Raw genomic sequence first — 20,264 nt, 5'->3', positions numbered from 1 at the left:
ATACTCCATTGAATTATATGAAAGAAAAGACTGTAATAAAAAAGCCAGAATCCACTTTACAAAACCTTCATTATGCCCACACTGTAAGTATTTAGAATACAGTAAATCTCCAACATGTCTGCCCCTGTCTCACGATCCACCTCTAGAGGGACTCACATGTTTTGCTGTACTCTCACTTTGATGCAATTAAGCCAAACAAAGCAAAAACCTGGTCAATATAAATCTCATTATAACTCTGCTCGCTTTGACTTTGTAATATGGTTATAACAATTGTGCCATAGTTTAAAATACAGCATTAAACTGTATTATTTTTTTGGTTTGTTGATGGTGGCAAAGAGGAGGCTGGGATCAGTGGAGGCAGCAGAGGAAGAGGAGGGAGCTCTCACAGTGTAGGTCACTTCACCATCTTCATCATCATCATCATGAGCCTGCAGGGAAAGAAAACTGATTATGCATAATGGAGTTCTGAAAGTCCTGCTTTTTGCTGCCATTAAACAACTTAAAGGGGCCCTATCCTGCTGATGTTCAATATCAGTATGTAGTGTCTCTACTTTAAAGAGTCCTTTCCTGCTGATGTTCAATATCAGTATGTAGTGTCTCTACTTTAAAGAGTCCTTTCCTGCTGATGTTCAATATCAGTATGTAGTGTGTCTACTTTAAAGAGTCCTCTCCTGCTGATGTTCAGGTGTATATCAGTACTGTATGTAGTGTCTCTACTTTAAAGAGTCATCTCCTGCTGATGTTCAGGTGTATATCAGTATGTAGTGTCTCTACTTTAAAGAGTCCTCTCCTGCTGATGTTCAGGTGTATATCAGTATGTAGTGCCTCTACTTTAAAGAGTCCTCTCCTGCTGATGTTCTGGTGTATATCAGTATGTAGTGTCTCTACTTTAAAGAGTTCTCTCCTGCTGATGTTCAAGTGTATCAGTGTGTGTGTGTGTGTGTGTGTGTGTGTGTGTGTGTGTGTGTGTGTGTGTGTGTGTGTGTGTGTGTGTGTGTGTGTGTGTGTGTGTGTGTGTGTGTGTGTGTGCACTGTAAAAAAAGATCGTAATTTTACAGGAAATAACTGTAAATCTTTAGAGTAATTATCATGTTTTTTTAAATAACTTGCAAAATCCTGTAAAATGACAGATATTAACTATAAATTAACAACCCAAAACATTATTTTCAGTATTTTGACAATAACAACAAATAACGATTATTTCATTTTTTTTTACAGTAAATTTACTATATAATATTTACAGTATTTTTGCACTTTCAACTCGTAATATAAAAGTGTATTACTATTATAAGACTTTAAGATATTTCTTTGTAATTTTAAGGTAAACATAAAACTGTAAAAAAAAAGCGTCAAACAAAAAAAACGTAAAATGTAAAGTAAAACATTTTTACATAAATAATTTTCTCAATATTCGATTGAATCCACCACAAACACAAAATATCCAATGTTGAAACAAAAGTAAATAAATATGTTTTCATTAAATTCCTAACTTACTATATTGTAAACATCTACAGTTGACAATATCATTAAAAAAAATAAAAATCTTAGAAAGTGGAGAAATCTCTGCAGGGAGGACCAAGGTTTAAAACACACACTGTTATTTACTCAACAATAAGTCACAGTTATCCTTGTTTTATTTATGTGTTCTGTTGCTGTGTTTTTTTTCCCATTGGTCAATATACAGTAATAAGCCTTAGTCTTACATGCAGTATAATGTGCATGGTTTTCGGATTCTGGCCGACAGCCAGAGCTACGGCGCTTGAAATGGAATTCAGCCATAACACGGCAGACAAGTCAGGCATGTTTGGAATGAGTCCACAACACTCCTGATTGGTTAATATAAACGTAATCGAAGAAACCTGCCAATGAGAACTGTCTGCGCCTGTCGTTCACATTTGAAACATTCACGTCAGTTAGAGCGGGTCTCCTCCTGCGGAGCTACAGCTGTCTGCCCCTTTCACACCGGCGCTTTTCCAGCTCCGGCTCGGAGCTGCAGGAGTTTATGGATTAATGGATTAATATCGGGATCGTTTTACATCTACACGTTAAATATGAGCATCGGGACGTCAACAAAGAACAGAAGACTTGAGATCTGCTGAGTCCTGCAACTGTAATGGAGTTAAACATGTATTTAGATAATCCTTAGTTTGTGAATGTTTTATTTTTTATTTAAGGTTACGTTTCTTCTTCTAGTTAGCTGAGTTTGCATCATTAATAGGTTGTTAAATGTTAAGAAGCCCTGAGATGCTGTTTCTTGCAAGATGTTGCGCCCGGGAAACCTAGTTTAACAAGGTGGCTGCTAACGTTAGCTTACAGCTTATTGCAGTGCTGCCGCTCCACCTCTCGTCTCCAACACGGGAGAATTACACATAAACATGCAGCGGGGTGTCACAGTGTTGTCGCCAAGTTTAATGTAAAGTTTCACAGCTTTCTTACAGCGGAATCCAGTTTGTTAATGTTCAGTAGCCAACAGCTAGCATAGCATAAACAGCTAACCACTAACGTTCGGCTAACTTGCTAGTTAGCTCTGCTCTATATATTACAAGCTAACATGACTAGCTAATGTCACACTGTGTGAACTAAAATACTTGTTGTATTACTACATCATACATGCTTGGTCCAAATCACTGCTAAAATTAATTATTTTTGAAAATGTATAGTAAATAAACACTCAGCCATGCATGAAATAACATAGCAAAAGAATACGGGCAATGTTTGACCCATGTTGTCCCTTAGAAGTGTAGTGATACAAACATGATTTTTATTCAAAAAGTAAGAAAGTAAAAATTAGAATCTTCCCCCTCGAAATCCCAGTTGTACTTCCTAACACGCAGTGCCTGGGAGGGTGCGTTTGATTGTTCCCACCCTTACCTCATTTATGGACTAGGTCATGTTAGACAAGCAATCCAGTGGTTAGTTTTAGGGTAAGCTCCATTGTTTTTTTTGTTTTTTTATTCACTTTAAGAGAAAGGGATTTCAGAAACAAGTATCACAAGTTTGGCTCGAGGTAAAATTAACAAAAGCTAACTGTTGTTAGACTATGTTCCCCCCTTCTAAACTTATGAAATAATCAATGCCCTTGGGATGCTCTCAAGTGTGTGTGTGTGTGTGTGTGTGTGTGTGTGTGTGTGTGTGTGTGTGTGTGTGTGTGTGTGTGTGTGTGTGTGTGTGTGTGTGTGTGTGTGTGTGTGTGTGCGCCGCCGCCGGCTGTCAGTGGCGGAGTCGGTCACTCTGTGATCCGCTCGGTCACAACGTCATCAGTGTAATCAATGAGAAATCTTACCCTGGCTTTCCTGCTGCTCTTCCTGGTGTAGCTGATGGAGGCGTAGGAAGCACCATCTTCAGGGTCAGCCTGCACAAATAAAATGTATTATTGTTGTTGCAGTGAAGAAAAAATAACATCTGCTATGTAACATGCAGCGTTAAAGTGACCTACTATTATTGCCATTTCATTGAATTCTAGTTGGTGTATAGGTTTCATCGTATTCAACATCCATGCATTGTAATCAATGGCAACAGAGCAAAGACAATACTGCCATTATTACACCTTTAACCCTGTGGTCCTTTTGAGACTGTTGTGTGTGTTGAAAAAAAAGTGAATAATATAATATTTAAACTCACCACGTTGTCATCGGTCTGGGTTTCATTCCCTAAATAGAACAAAAAATAAAGTTGGTTTCAGCTTCAACATTTAAAACCCATGTTTATCAAAAGCTTGTTGTTTGTAATAATGTGTGAATGTCCTCACCTTGAGTCCTCTTCCGTCTGATGACAGCCACAGTGATTATTGTGAGTGCTGCAACACCCACAGTCACAACGATGATCCGACACCACCAACCTGGAAGAGAGAAGTTACAAGAGTTACCTATACTCAGAGGTTTTTATCTCTTTGTCCTTAAACTCTGAATCAACAACATGTATTTTGGCTACGTTTATTTTCTAACTGTTGATATGTCTGTTCTTTCACTACCTGGATGTTTCCCGTCTTGTTCTGATGTAGTTGTCATTTCATCATTACCTTAACAAATACAATAGAAAAATCATAGAATTCTCTTATAGTAAAACTTTAGATACAAATAATATATATTGTGTAACATCCACATGTGTTTTTAAACAGTTGATCTTAACCTCACCTGGGGGCTGAGGGGGGCTGAAGGTGAACAGCTGTTTTTTTCCTTCATAGTTAGTGTTCATCACCTGACATTTAAACAACCCACGATAGATTGGCTTCTCCTTTAAAGAGCTAGAAAATGTAACGGCAGCTGAGCAGTCTGATGTCTGAATGTCTCTGTTATCTTTAACCACATTTTGATCCCCATACAGCCACTCTACTGTGTGTATACACCATCCATTTGACAACACAGAGCAGCGCAACGTCACCTCATCAGTGTCCTGATGCTCAGTCACTGAAGATAGAGATATTGTGAGAGAAAGACAACAAGAGTAACATTAACTTCATCACTGTAATCATAATTATTGTAATGTTTCAAGAAATTGTTTCAACAAGACTGTTATGATGTAAATACTCACTGGTAACAACAGACAGATAAACCAGAGAGTCTGAACCTTGTCGTCCTGATCTGAACTGTCTGCAGAAGTAAAGACCAGCATCCTCCTCTGTGACCTTCTTTATAACCAGAGAACAATTCTCTGTTACTCTCAGTCTGTCTGATTTACCTTTGGCATCGTTGTGAATCTGCCCGCCTTCAAACAGCGTCACTGCTGGTGTGTTTGGTGCATAATAGAAGAGCCAGGTAGTACTGTCACACTTATCCTGATCATCTATCACATTGTCACAAGGCAAAGTGACTTCATCTCCAACTCTGACAGTCAAGAAGGAATATTCCCCATTTGCTGCTGTTGAAAAAACAGTTCACTAAAGTCACCACGTTACAAACACAACTCATCATTCTCAGTTAAAGGAACAGTACGTAGTAAAGCACCGTTAGTGATATGAAAGCTGTTTTATTTAAAGTGTGTTTTCTGCATCCTCACCTGGAAAGTGGAGCAGCAGCATCAGGAATGAAGACATCATGATCCTTCTGAATTCAGACATCGTGCTTCTCTCTTGGTCTCTGGCTCTCGACTGTCAGAGTCTCTCACCTGCTGCTTCTTTATTTCTCTTCTGAGAACTGAAGGGGAGGTGTTTCTGTGAGAATGTGGTTAACATCAGCAGCAGAGCTCTGGAGGTGTGACCCTCTGATGCTGACCAGATAAGAGCAACAAGCAGAACAATGCAGAGTGATGTACAGAATATATATACTTTATATATAACAGCAGGGGGTGGATATGAATATACCTTAATATATAAATGAATATGCAGTGATAACAAAAGCCAGTGTTGTTGATCAGTGGAGTCACTAGTGCATGGGCTCAGAACAGTCTCATAATACACACATGCACACAGAAGGATTCACACTTGTATTTCCGGATCCACACTTGTGTTTTTCAATGCACACACAAATGTGTTCCGTTTCATATACATGTAAATAAAATCCAAATACAGAAAAAAGTTTTACATATGTATTTTTGATCCTCACATATTTGTTTTCCATTTAAAACCGCTGCACCTACAAACACAAACCGCTTTCTGTGCACGGATCGCTGTGCATTCGTGTGTGGGTTTTTTGAGACTCCCCTGACGGTCACCCGATTCGTACTTGTAATTGTTTCTATCTATAGCCAATCAGATGTCTCCTCAATTCTAAGCCAATCACATGAGCGCGCCCCCACGAGGGTAGATTTCTTGCGTTCATGACGTAGCGCTTCATGTACGTATTTTGCGCTGTCCGGAGCTGACAGGTCCATGGAGCCTGCCTGCAGGCGCTAATCTCAGGACACCTCCACTCTCAGTACAGTGCCACTTTCCGAGCAGGAAATGCACGCAAATACAAGCCTTTATATTATTAAGGTACAGCGCCACTTTCCGAACCATTAATGAATGCTTGTGTACATAAAAACGGCAGGCAAAACCGTTTTAAATGTGTGTTTCCTGTATGGCGAATACAGCTGCTTTATTTATGTCTGCATGAAGTTGTTGTGAGTGTGGAGGGAGCAGCTACAGGTTAGCTTAGCCTAATCGATCAGTGCACTACGAAGCCAGTGCTAGACAGTGAACTGTCAACGGGGGGAGCCCCGCCGGTCATTATCGGCCGATATTCACTCTTAATAGTTTGATCGGTGCTCTCTATAAAGGCCGATCAGGAGAGCTGGATCTGATCGATATGGACATAAACGCGAGAGAAGTTTTAGCGAGCTGCATGAGAAACTGACTGGCTGTCAGGAGAGAGGGAGGGAGAGAGGAAAAAAGAGATGATCCTTACTCCCGTGTTATTAGCCATATCCGGTCATAGTGGTAATTACCTGCTAACGGATACTCTGCTACACAATTCTTCTTCTTATTATTATTATTGAAACAAGACCGGTAAGTTTCAAATTTGTCCGGTAAAATAAATTCTGTCCGCGGAAACCCAGCTCCGGACAGCGCAAAATGCGTATATGAAGTGTCATGAACGCAATAAATCATACCGTGGGGACGCGCTCATGTGATTGGCTTAGAACGAAGGAGACATCTGATTGGCTATAGATAGAAAAAATTACAAGTACGAATCGGGTGACCGTCAGGGGAGTCTCAAAAAACCCACACACGAATGCACCGCAATCCGTGCACAGAAAGCGGTTTGTGTTTGCAGGTTCAGGGGATTTAAACGGAAAACAAATATGTGAGGATCAAAAATACATATGTAAAACTTTTTTCTGTATTTGGATTTTATTTACATGTATATGAAACGGAACACATTTGTGTGTGCATTGAAAAACACAAGTGTGGATCCTTTTGCGGATCATGAAATACAAGTGTGAATCCCTCTGTGTGTATTATGAGACTGTTCTGAGCCCATACTAGTGAAACTGTGTACTTTAAGAACACACCTGATGTTTAGAGAATGTCATATTAGGAAAAAACATACCAATAAATACATCTGCACTCTTGTAAGGCTAATAGATCACTTTATTTAGTAAAGTACAAAACAGTCAAATGTACTGAATTAAAAGCAATACTCCATTGAATTATATTAAAGAAAAGACAGTAATAAAAAAGCCAGAATCCACTTTACAAAACCTTCATTATGCCCACACTGTAAATAGTAAGAATACAGTAAATCTCCAACATGTCTGCCCCTGTCTCACGATCCACCTCTAGAGGGACTCACATGTTCTGCTGTCCTCTCACTTAGATGCTATTAAGCCAACAAAGCAAAAACCTGGTCAATATAAATCTTATTGTAACTCTGCTCGCTTTGACTTTGTAATATGGTTATAACAATTGTGCCATAGTTTAAAATACAGAATTAAACTGTATTATTTTTTGCTCTGATTGGTTAGCTGGCCAGCTCTGTTGTGATTGGTCAACCGCTTAGAGATGTCCCGCCCCTTAGCCTATCACGTATAATGTGTTGGAGCGCTAGCCAATAGGAGTACGAGTATTACATTCTGATGTCAGACTTTTCACCAAACCCGATATAACAAACTTCAGGAAAGAATGAATAGGGCCTCTTTGAAAAGTTGAAATACATCAGTCATGTTTTTGCATTTACTTACTTTAAAAACAGTTGTCTTACCGTAGCATCTCTCCTGTAAAATGTAAGAGGCTGGATATGAAAAACCTCTCGAACACATAAAGTCTCCTCCTATCAGGAAACAGTTCCTCCTGATTGGTCCCTTCCCTCCAAAAGCAATAAAGAATGAATTGAAAAGACGGCGGTATTGTTTTTATCGTGTCGGGACAGAGCGGAGGTGATAAAGATGAACAATTGTGCCAAACTATCTTTTCTTTTTCCTGCTTTCCCACAGCGGCACCTCAGACTGATAACAGAAACATGGCAGAGAGATAAGACGGAGAGAATAAGTCAAATGAGTGAGGAACAAAGTGGCCTGTGTGTCTGTGAGGAAAATATACTCCATTATATTTCCTGTAAAACAGACAGAATCTAAATGCGTAAAATGTGTCAATGGACTCATTTTATAACTTGAATTATAATAGAAAGAGTTACGATTTGTATATACAGTAAAGTGGTCAAAACTGTGGCAAATCATTACATATATAGTCATTTATTCTAATAACTTAATTATGTGTTTAGTAGCCGTACATGTTCACGAGCTAAGGATTACCCTAAGGAGACATTTAAACAATTTTTGAGGAATTCTTTACTAGTTAAAGGTCCCCTATTATACTGTTTTTAATCAATATATTATAGGTCTCAGATATATACAGAACCTGTCTCTGATTGGCTGAAACACCAAACAGATCATTGCAGCATCCCATAATCCCCTCTGTTTCAGCCCTGTTTCAAAAGTGCTGATTCTCTGGGTGTTTCTCAATGTCGAGTACGCTTGCTTGGTAGCACATGTCTTCCGAGTCACTTGCTTCAGAAGCGAGGCAAGAATCCTTCCTAGCCTCGGAAAACGAAGAATGGTGGAACAGGCTAACAGGTGTGCGTCATATGCGAGGCCCCGCCTTAAATGGAGCGCGATTTCCGCCAAAGATTTGGAAATACACATGTGCAGCCTCGAAATTTCCCGCAACGAAGTACGCCGGCCTCGGTAGAATTCCAAGTATGCTGGACATTGGAACAGTCCTTCGGCGGCACTCGATGACGTAGTATCCTTGAAATAGTGGCTCTGGAGCAGCCTTCCTCGACATTGAGAAACACCCTCCGTCTGTTACTTTAGATGAAAATAAGGAGCCACTCCCCACGCCCCTCTGAGAGATATTTGGTTAAAAAGAACACTAGCCGCGTTCACACCAAGTACTTTGCCGTACTTAGTGCCCCGGCACCCAGGGCACTTAGTACAGATCGCGTTCACACCGGTATAAACTCCCTGAGGGAAGATTACGCAAATGAGCCGCTGACCACTTCACGGCGTATACTGCCACCCGAAGTCCCCGGCCAGAAGTCCCCGGAGTTGGGGAAGGCTTCAGTAGAAGCTGCTGGGACTCCCAGCAGCTTCTACTGAAGCCTTCCGAGTAAATCGCCAGAATGCCGACACCTCCTCATCTCCACCGCTCCCATGTTTTCTTTTGTGTTGCCATAAATTAGTCTCTCTGCGTTTGTGAGCTGGGCGAATGCTAATGCTAATAATGCTAATGCGAGGATAATAAAATGGCGGCTCTACAAAACATTTCAGAGTTGTACGGGGCGTGGTTTGCAATTCGCCCAGCCAATCAGAACTGGGGCACTTTTTTCCCCCAGGAAAGTACCATCTCTCAGCAGGCACTACAAATGGGGGTAAAAGTTCCCGGCACTCAGTACTCTTTTTGGTGTGAACGCGACATAAGGGGTACTAACGGAACTAAACTCGAAAAGTACGGGGAAAAGTACTCCGGTGTGAACGCGGCTATTGGTGCTCTAGGAGGAGATTCAGGTGATAAGGTGTGGGGATCAGCTCATTTTCAGATGTATAAGAGACATGAACAAGTGGATTTTGCATAATAGGTGACCAGGCTAAAATATTATTTGGTCTATTTTAGCCTTTTTTGTCTTCATTATATACCTGGGTTACAATAGGTAGAACGTATCATAACACTCAAGAGGATAATAATCAGTAGGAATTGCAGTAAATGAATACAAAAACCTTAATTATTTTGTATTATGACGAAAAAATGCTTCAAAAAAGACTTTAAAAAACACCACGTATTAAAAGATTTTTTTATTCACAATAGAAGTGTAACAAATATAGTTTCTTAAAAAGTCTGCTGCTTATTAATATCATTTTAATCCATAAGATCAGAAGATTTTTATATAAATGTAATTCGGCTCATTAGCCTCAATGGAATATTTACACTTTTTTTTCAATAATAATAATAACATTAACACAACAAAACAGATTTTCCCCACAAAATTAAGATATTGCATATAAACGCAAAGTAAACTATGTGCAATGGAATGATTATCAGCAATATTTTGTACAGATACATTTCTGAGGTTCACTCATTCAAACCTTTTAAAGGGCAACGCGGACCATTTTTTACATCCAGATGAATTCAGTCGTGTTTGGTGAACACTCGTGATTAAAGTAAAGATTCAGAGTGATATAAATTAGAAAATATTTTGGGAGAAGTGGTTCATTTACCGTAAAGACTGACTTAATTCTGAATACAAAAAAAGGTGGAGTTGCCCTTTAATTGTCACCGAAAGAAAGGCATTGAATCAACACAAGAGAAATCACCATATGGAAATGAGCAGATGCCTGATGTCCCACGGTGTGAAGCTTTCAATCTGAAAAATCAAATACATTCTGCGTTTCCTCTGCATTCAGGTAGACGGATCAGTGAGAACAACAAAGTGTTAAAAATGACTTGTTCAGATTAATCTTCAGAAATTAATCCGCTGACTTTGTGTGTCTCCTCATCAAGAGTCTGTCTTTCCATCAAACCTTTAAGACTGGATTACAAGTCAAATACTCGCACACAGATACTTGAACACACCATTAAGTCCCAAATGAAACCGTTCGTTCAAAGGTCCATCGAGACATCTTTGAAAAATAACCACCGTCATACTTTTTGAAGACACACATATATAACCCCCACCAGTTCCATCTCTAGAAGAATATACGTTTGATTTGTAATCAGAATTAATATATAATAATAATCAATTAAACCCAGGCTGCATCAATATCCTTATGTTGCAATAAAGCCTTACAATGAAACTACTTATATCAAAGGAAGATTATGAACTACAATCATTTCCTTCCACTCTTCTTTGTGCGACTAATATTCACTAAATCACCACCAAAAGTAGAAGTTCACTTTTACTATCTTTATTTGACTTTGCATCCAGGCCATAAAACCACGTGGTAATATCTTAAGTGTGAATGAAAGAAGAGACAAATATGAACCAAATTAAATCATCTCAATCAAAATAAATTCTTGGCTACTTTACTTCACTCAAGATTGTTGAAACTGGCCGGATAAGAAGCCAATAATGGGCCAAAATATCATATTTAAAGTGTCCTTATAATGGACACTGAGCTGCATTACAGCGCTGTTTTCCACAATCTGCAAAACCTCACTTTCCTTCATCACCAAACACACATCTCTTTGAACCAGACCGTTATTCATATCTCGAAGTTTTCATATCTTCTTAACTATATATAATAAACTCTTAAATAGATCTTATTTATGAGATATTGCTGAATATTCCTATTCTCCGTGTCATCTATCACGTTGGGATGCGCCTGGCGGGGCGGATTTGGATCATTTCCTACATTAACAGCTTTTTAGAAAACACTTCTCTCCGTCTGCACACACTCTTTGTGCTTTCCAAGATCAATGAACAACAAAAGCACGCAGAAGTGAACACAAGAAGACAAGAAATAAATGCATACAAAATATTATTCACTTCACATTGGATGGTACATTCAGACAGTTCCTATCCTCCCGTTGGTTTGATCCCAGGTTTCCATTCCCATCACTATAAAAGCAGCATTTCTTAACACCTTTGATCATTGGTGATTTCATAATGTTAAGAAAAGTCGCACCTACAGGAGCTTTCACGTCTTTTTTTTTGGTAGATACATATGCATTAAGCCCACAGCGCCCCCTGGTGGTCTGCTCCACAAAGTCCTATGTTCACCACGACAGAATAAATTAACACAATCTGCATAAATCAACCATTACAACACAACATCACATGGATAATAAATGCCTCCAAAGCAACTGAGAAACAGAAACACGGAAACACAGGAGGAGTTTGTACAGTGAACAAAATGGAAGGATTCCTCACAGCGCACAACTAATAATATCCAACTATGATCCACATGATATGATATGTTCGTACATAGGTTGTTACATTGGGGAATTAATCAGTGTCCATTCATTTCTATGAATACAACCGGGTGGAAAAGCAAGTAAGAAACTCAACACATTTTGGATATGCTGGGAAACACATGTGGAAAAAACACCTTTTGAAACCATCTGGGTCTTTTTTTCAACTAATACATTTGGGTGAAAACCAGGAGCCAAGATGGCAGACTTTTCCTTTACAGCCTAAAGTCCTAAAGTAGTGAACGCTGTCACTCAGTTTAGTTGAGACAGTTGAAACATTTGCAAGTATTTCAGACAGTCGGTTTAAAGCTGATTTATGGGTATTTTTAATTTCCATTACCTTCTTTTAATGTCATTTCTCCATCAAATAGACACGATAAATGCTCAAATTGAAGAATAAGTGCATAAATTAAACTCTGAAAGTTAGTTTGCATCTATCAGAGGTCAAAAGACCAAAGAATCCAGGTTTGGTCATTTTCTATTTCAATTAAGTGACTTTATTTTTGTTTCATGAGCTGAGAATACTCAGTTTTTTGTAATAATAGGTCCGTCTGATAACATATTGAATAATGAGTGGAATACATTTCCTTAATCCTAACAAATAGACATTGTAATCTCAAGTTTTGGTCCAAAGCAGAACTAAATAAGTGACTGGTACATAATGTTCTTTACTTTCCACACTCCAGTCATCTAACCCTGTCTCACATGGACTGTAATTAAGCGGCAAACTCTGGGGAAGAGCCGGGACGCCAATACGAAAGTGCCACAAACTGCAGTTCATATATTGGCCGATAGGCGATGACTGCAGAAAGGAGCAATTTCCATAGACCCCATGTTAAAATGCCCAATTTCACAGCAGAAAAAAAACGTTTCTAGCCCTGGATGCAATAAATATTATTATGCAGTGGCGGCCGGTCCATAGGGGCGCTAGGGGCGCCGCCCCACCTCTTCCCATATTAAAAAATAAAAATAAAAATAAAAATAAAAAATATATTTTAAAAAACATATATATTTTTATTTTTAATGAACAAGGTAAATATTATATAATTGGTATCAGTAAAATTTATAATCTACAATAAAATCTCGTTTAAAATTGTGTTACGATGTCTAAAGTTACTGATAAGTCACATGTTTCCTGCCTGGCCTTGCCCGTGTACCTTCTCTCGTCTGGGCGCTAAGAGAGGAGCCCTCAACCAGTGCATCAGCAGCCACTAGCAGCTGACTGTTGCTATCTGTAACGTGTAAACTATGCCGCGAAAACATAATTTCAGCCAATCAGCGTCGTCAAATATGATGGTCACAGGGCTCCTACGTGAGCGCCCGGTGCAGTCTGTGAGTTGTTTGGACTCGTATCCAAGGAGACAAAACAGGAAGCTGTCATACACTCTGGAAGCTACCATTTAGCAGCTAATGAAAACTCCGTTTTTGACATAAAAATTGAATTATGGATCATCAATCATTTTTCAAAGTGACAGACACATTGGATTAATTTATGGATTAACCTTCAGCTGCGTTTTTCTCGTTTTTGATCAGAATTGTTATTCTGCAAAAGGTGAGCATATCTCCATGTTTTGCTACCTAAAGCTATGTCGTGTGATGTCTGTATTTGCTTCCCCTGTCGCGAGTTCTGATCGCTCAGTGATGATACTTATATTTCTAGAATATGTGGAATCTCAGCTTGTAAGCTTGTTTGTGCATATCCGATAAGTATATCGATTGATTTATACCTAGAGTGCGTTAGCATTTTTTCGCTCAGGGCTCATTTAGACGCTTCTTGTGAGACTTGTGTTTTGTTTCGGTAAACATGGTTCATATCATCAGTTAGATGCGTTTCCTCTGAGTAGGACACATGAATAGTTTATTACATTTTAAGAAGCCCTGAGACACAGTTTCGTGAGAAAAAAAACGGGGGAAAAAAGCCCCTTAACAGGTTAAATGGGAATTAAATCAGTGTTCCCAAAGCCCCGGTGTTCTGCAGTTTGTGTGGGCCTACTGTACTGTTGCACAGTTTATGCTGTAGAAACTATGTCCAGGACAAGGTGTTTGGAAGTTTTGGAAGATTCATAGCTAACCACACTGAAGTTATGGAGGTATTGATCAGTCTTCTCATATTTTTAAGCCTCAAATTGTCCTTCTCCCCCCCTCTAACATCACCAGAAGTCATGATTTAAGGGGTCTTTTCTCAAAAAATGTTACCGGGGGAGCATCCCCCCGGACCCCTCTAGTATTGTTTGATCACCATTTCCACAGCTCCACCTAAAATATTTTCCACCAGCCGCCACTGTTATTATGTATATAGCAGTGGCGAGCCGTGAGCTTTATACCTAGGCCCTCTGACTAGTGATGGGAATTATGGCTCTTTGAAGGGAGCCGGATCTTATGGCTCCGTTCCTTTCAAAGAGCCGTTCAAAAGAGCCGTTCAAAAGAGCCGTTTTTTTTAAGGTTACTAGGTTTATCTGCAAAATAATCACCAGGATAATGATTGCCAGACCTAATGTCAATAATCGGCATTGTAAACATGACACAAGGTGGCGCCATATCCATGTCATTCATGTCAGTGAATGTACTTTGAATTTACCCTCTGTATGTGTTAAGTAAATAAAGTTGCCTTGCCTTGAATGAAATTCATGCAACTCTTAATATTAGATACTGTGTTTTTAAGTGGCGATGGAGATTATTTGTTGACCCTGCTTTAAAGGATATTTTTGCCTTTACAAATGGTGCGCTTTATCACTGCCTGGGTTTTGGTTGAAGTGCATCCAAATGCTGCTGCGTTTTCGCGTTTGGCTCATTTTCCATCCGAAAAACACGTCGTCTCCCTGTCCTGTACCACTTGTTATGATTTCTCTCTCGCGCGTATTCCGTTAAGACCCACCCCATCTCACTCCTCGTGCTGAAACCTACCAATCAGAGTAGTGGCGGGTCTTCACAGAATACGTTTGGGGAACAAAATCAAGCTTTTTAAAAGGCGAGTGGATTTTGGCAGGCAGTGAGTGCGGACCGTGCGGACCAACGATTGAACGATAACAAGAACGGCTCTCACCAAGTAGGACTGGGTTCCCCTCGTTCGTACCAAAGAGCCGTTCAAAAGAATCGGCTCGTTCGCGACCGACACATCACTACCTCTGACCCCCACCCCTTCCCTCGAAAAAAAGAAAAAAAAATAGTTATTACGTCACAGCGTATACTTCAGCGGAATATCAAAACAACGGCCCAGGGTGCAAAACGCATCAATGACAGCGACCCTCTACCACACAAAACAACACCTGTGAACCCAATTTGTGTTCTTTGACATTGAAAATGATATTGCATTGTGTTTGTTACTTTCGTTGCAGTTGTATGTCTTAAGTGTAATTTGGCATGCTTTTATTTTGAAGGCGAGTTCACGCTGTTGACAGGAAGTTGTTGTTGCTATGGAAACAAGAAAAGTTTCACAGCGGGCGGAACTTGTCATAAAGTCCGCGATAATAAAACACACCCATTTAGAGGGAAGATATGATTGGTCAATTGTACTGTCATTTGACATTACTCTCTCGTTCAGTTACTATAGCGGGCCCTCTGTGAATCGCAGAGAGGGCCAGACGAGCTTCTTTCATGATGTAACCCTTCACATTCAAACAGAGACTGAACAGGCAGATTCGAAGGATTTATTTCTTTGGAAATGTTATTTTAAATACAATTAAATCAAGTTTTTTTTCGGTAAAACTAATGAAAAATATAACAAAAATAATATTAAAAAAATATATATTTAAAAAAAAAATATATTTTTAAAATGTTTTTAAATATTATTTTTTGGAATATCTTAGGCCCTCACAGAGGGCCTAGAGGGCCCTGACGGCTCGCCACTGGTATATAGTTAGATTCCACCTTCATGATTATGAATCTGTGAGTGAATTGTTTTCTAACATGACCCTTTTATTTATATTAGGTCTTAAAGTTTTTGCATAAATTAAGGCGTGGTCACATTGAGTGACAGCTCTGTCAAGTGACTGCTGCTGTTAGCTTCTTGTCTCTCTGCTAGCTGCTCCGTCTCCGTGAAGCTACAGGGACTCTGCCTGCTCAGTTCATCCAGGGAACACAACTTGACCCCGGCCGTGTTTGTTTGTTCTTCATGCTTATATATCGGACTATTGTGACTCGCTCTGCGGTTAAAACAGACGGTGCATGAATGCCGTTTTGCGGTAAGTGAAATTCGAGTACTTTATTTATGTGTTTATGATTTCAATCAGCTACGTAATGAATGTTAAGGCTTGGGTTAGCGTGTAAGCAAGTGGTAGCTACATCGGTGCTAACGATGCTAATCTTAGCCTCCAAGTTAACTTAAAACCATAGACTGTATATATAAAGGTTAAAATGAAATAGACAAGTGTTAAGCGTTAAGTGGGATAATACTGTAGAACAAAAGGCTTCTGTTTGAGGTTGATAAAATAAGGTCATCCTTGTAACTTAGAGAGATATTTTATTATGTAGGTAGGAACTGTATGCATCGCTAAGATTAATTTAAATTGGCTATGCTCAAGTATGTAGACAAGCTAACGTCAAAGTAGTGTATGTGAAATCAACCTCACAATAAGATGTGTGTATATTACAATTATTAATGTCATATTTCAAGATGATTACTTAGATATTACAATATGGTTGGTTGAGCTGGAGTTCATTATTGAGCTTACACGTTAACATCACAGTCATCTGAAGAACGAACCCAAACCTTGTTGTTTTTATTAATTGCATTACCAAATTGGTATCAAATAAATAGTAAGCATTGGTAACACAACTTCCAAAGTTACAGTAAAATAAAAAGGACCCTGACTCGGGCAATACACAATCCAACATGTTCAACAGAAGATAATAAGTTATATTGTTTGTACACATGGTACTTTACATATATATCTGTTTGTTTAAAGTGTCCAGGTGATGCAGACAGGCTGGACCAGAGAGTGAGAGACAGAACTGGACTCCTCACAGCAGTGCACTTCAGCACAGGTACAAATACTGTTTTTTCATACTGTACAAAGAATCAAGAAAGATATTGGTTTAAATAAATGAAGTATTGACTTTAATACACTGCTATACATTCCATTAAACAATACTAAATACTAGATCACCTACACATCAGTGAAGTTGAGGGTTTTTTTCCATGCAAAGGGTTACATTTAGATGTTAACAAGCAATATGACTGTCAGCTTTCTAATTTAATGTATTGAAGGCAAAGATATTTAACGCATAGTGACAACTGCTATTTATCTCTCAATATTGTCTGTAAAAACGTGGTAAAAGTTATTCTTTCAGTGAGACAACAGAGCAAGCTTGTTTTAATAACAGTTAAATATTATTTTGATAATAAAATACATTTCAATGTTGATGAATTTCATACTGTTCATTCATAATCTGATTGTCTTTGTAGCTCACTGTTGAAATAAAAAAAAACATTACAATTACAAAATAATTATATCTACAGCCCCTAAACACAAACACACCTCTTTCATAAATAACACACTTGTTCTGCAATAATATGCTTTATGTTTCCTGTAATTTTTGTTAGGAAAGGACATGCCTGAAAGACACGACTCAGCATCTCCTCTTTCTCCGAGGGTCAAGAAAAACATCCAATAGGAAAATTAAAAGCTGATGTTATGAGATGTTAAGACCAGTACAGGACATTCACTAAGAAACTATTTTTATTGTGAAAGCTGATCGAATGCACCTATTTCCACATCTACACTCCATCAGCTGATTATTTCTATTTGCCTCACTTCATGAGCTTCACAACATGTACCTTGTACCACAGAGTTTGCAACGCAAATAAATGGGGCCAATCTTCAGGCGGATGTGAATGTATAATCTAACATTTTCAGTAAGAATAATGGACAAAAGGAGTGCAAATACAAATTCAATTTATTGAAATGTCAACCAAAAGTTAATCAAACATGTTTTAAATAAAAAGCACATATGGACAGAAAGTGTAAACCTATTAAATGTATAAGTAAACACATTTAGTCAAATAAAGTGACAGACTAGGCCTGATCAGGTGGTATCAGCTATGCATGGGCTCCTCCATCAGGCCTGGTCCTCCTCGCTGAGGAAAGACCTTCAGTCTTCTCCAAACCAACAGACAGGACGTCCATCACACGGAGGTTTCTCTCTGAAGTCTCTGCAGCTCTCTGGACACCACGCTGTCTCAATCCATCCACACTGAATATGAGAGGGGAAAAATGAAAATAATAAATGCTTTAGACAATAAGAAATATAAAGTTGACTGTTGAGTTGCTCAGTTTTTTTAGATTGTCAATACTATTACTGTATAACTAATATCTCAGGTTAAGAGGCACCTTCAAATAAAGATTGGTCTTTAAATACATTTTGTCTTTTGAATTGTTTGTCTAAAGTCAAGGATCTAGAACTGGTACTTGTAGTTTTAATGATACAGTCTGGTTATAATGCTGTTTGGAGGAGGCCTCACAGGTAAGAGCACTAACTAGCTATCATCACATGTACCTTAGCTTAACTTAAATGTATTAAACGTATAATTAAGTGATGGCAAAATATAAATAACTAATGTCATGCAAACATATTAATATTTTGCTTGATTCCAGTGTTTAATTTAGCACATTGCATACAAACGTTAAGGGATTTTAAGATTCTGAAGTATTATGCTAAAAACTCAACTTAGATTATTATTTATAGTTTTGCTGAATAGTCTCATGTCCGCTTACCTTAGAAACGTAAAATGCGACGGCAGTGTGCAGATGGTGAGCATGTTAGCTTAGCTTGGTAGCTTCAGCTAGCTCTGGAACTTCCAGCTCGGAGGCAGCAGGTCCTGCCTCGGCTCCGCCTCTTTGTCCTTATTTGGAGCAGGCGGGAGTGGAACTCTGACGTCACTGTCGAGCCGTTAGTGGCCGACTCCGCCTACTAAGGGCTTCTCGGCAACTCTGCAGAATCCTATGGGTGAAGTCACGGACCCTACGTCCATTTATATATACAGTCTATGGCAGGGGTCGGCAACAGGCGGACCGCGGTCCGGATCCGGACCCAGACGTCGACCTATACGGACCCGGACCTATAATCAATAATAGGGGATTTCAATTTTGACGGGGCGATTCTATTTTAACCGCTGCCGACAGGGGGCGAAAGAGACGAGTGAGCGATACAGGGAGAGAAACACAGAAGAAGAGATGAGAGAGCGGCAGAGAGAAGAGGAGAGGAAAGTGAGTGAAGAGAATAATTAGCGATACAGGGAGAGAAGCGGTGAATGTGAATACATTTTGGAATACTTTTTGGAATTATTGGTGGAATCCTCATAAAATGTAATATTCATTACCAGCAGAACTGTGTGCACACTGCACAGCGCTGCAGCTTGTCTGTGAGGCCCCGCCCCCGCACGCAGATCAGAGAGAGAGAGATCTCTTTTAAAATATATTGAAACGGAGATGGTTCGATAAAATGTGCAAGATAACGTTTATGTAGCATTTCTTTATTGTCGAAATGATGACATTTCATAACGGGATCAAATCAAAGTGAATGGCCTGCTGCTGCTGAATGCATGGGGCAAGTGACTGGAAACTGTTTTAAAAGTTATTACGTCGTTTCAGATAATAAAATAAATGATAATTCATTCTATTTAGGGGCGCCTTTCAAAGCACCCAAGGACACCTGACAATTCATAACATATTCTAAGGAAAGGTTTAAGAGAGTACAAATAATGCAGTCCGGGTGATTTTTTTTATGTGGGGTGCAGATGAGAGGGAGCTGTCCAGAATGACACCAAGATGTTGTGTTTGAGTTGTGCTCTTGATAAGCCATTAAAACAGTAACATAAGTGTCTCCTGTTCACCAAAACATACCCATCTGTTATGGAAAAATAAAGTATTCTAAAAGTAATCTGAATACGTTACTTTTTTAAGACACGTAACTCTAACTGTATTCGGATTACTTTCAGAGCCATGTATTCAGTATTCAGTAACCGATTACATTTACAAAGTAACCCTCCCAACCCTGATTAAAAGTGCCAAAACGCCACTATGAGACAAAACACAAAGTGTTTGACCAAACATTCCCTCTCAAGTCAGAACTGAGGTCACAAAAAATAAGCAGTCTCAGAGCCCGATATGATCAGTCCACCAGGATCAAAATTAAAACTAAATATTGTTCCAGGGCAGGCTAACCGAGGCTAACCAATCAGCACCTGCATGTGTGTATGAGAATGGCCCTGACACCATTTCAGCCCAGATTTAAACTCCTGGCAGGACAAGCTCGAGCTCAATTCTCGCACTGAATACAAAAAAGTGAGTGAGGGACTGCAATATACGAGGGAAAGAAAGAGAAACTTTAAAGCTGTTCAATTGTTATGATGTCTAAAGACTGATATGTTCTATAATCGTCTGAAACTGTTAAGTCATGATGTGAAACGGTTAACAAAGCTATTTTATTTATTTCTCTATTT

General features: G+C 39.1%; 1 protein-coding gene across 2 annotated transcripts; it reads right to left on the bottom strand.

Annotated features, from left to right (window-relative positions):
• Positions 1 to 9: 9 nt before the first annotated feature.
• LOC117487636 lies at positions 10 to 5,100 on the bottom strand. 2 transcript variants are annotated; one of them, XM_034136270.1, is made up of 8 exons: positions 4,996 to 5,100; positions 4,531 to 4,857; positions 4,134 to 4,406; positions 3,971 to 4,018; positions 3,749 to 3,838; positions 3,622 to 3,650; positions 3,284 to 3,352; positions 10 to 428 (listed from the first exon to the last, which is right to left on the bottom strand). In XM_034136270.1, the coding sequence occupies exons 1-8, from the start codon at positions 5,054 to 5,056 to the stop codon at positions 306 to 308; spliced, it is 1,020 nt and encodes a 339-aa protein (XP_033992161.1). In that variant the 5' UTR covers positions 5,057 to 5,100; the 3' UTR covers positions 10 to 305. The 2 variants fall into 2 exon arrangements, with proteins under 2 accessions (XP_033992161.1, XP_033992162.1); XM_034136271.1 differs by having other exon boundaries at positions 4,531 to 4,854.
• Between the last annotated feature and the right edge of the window lie 15,164 nt (positions 5,101 to 20,264).

This window comes from Trematomus bernacchii, unplaced genomic scaffold (genome assembly GCF_902827165.1).
Source record: "Trematomus bernacchii unplaced genomic scaffold, fTreBer1.1, whole genome shotgun sequence".
Taxonomy (NCBI): domain Eukaryota; kingdom Metazoa; phylum Chordata; class Actinopteri; order Perciformes; family Nototheniidae; genus Trematomus; species Trematomus bernacchii.
This window is presented reverse-complemented; position numbering and strand designations above follow the sequence as displayed.

What these genes read in the sequence shown, in the direction of transcription:
- LOC117487636 (XM_034136270.1), bottom strand. Translation starts at nt 5,056, where the DNA reads ATGTCTGAATTCAGAAGGATCATGATGTCTTCATTCCTGATGCTGCTG. An exon ending in CAGCCCCCCTCAGCCCCCAG is followed by an intron (nt 4,019 to 4,133) that starts GTGAGGTTAAGA and finishes GTATTTGTTAAG; the next exon opens with GTAATGATGAAATGACAACT. An exon ending in CCCAGACCGATGACAACGTG is followed by an intron (nt 3,353 to 3,621) that starts GTGAGTTTAAAT and finishes TTATTTGTGCAG; the next exon opens with GCTGACCCTGAAGATGGTGC.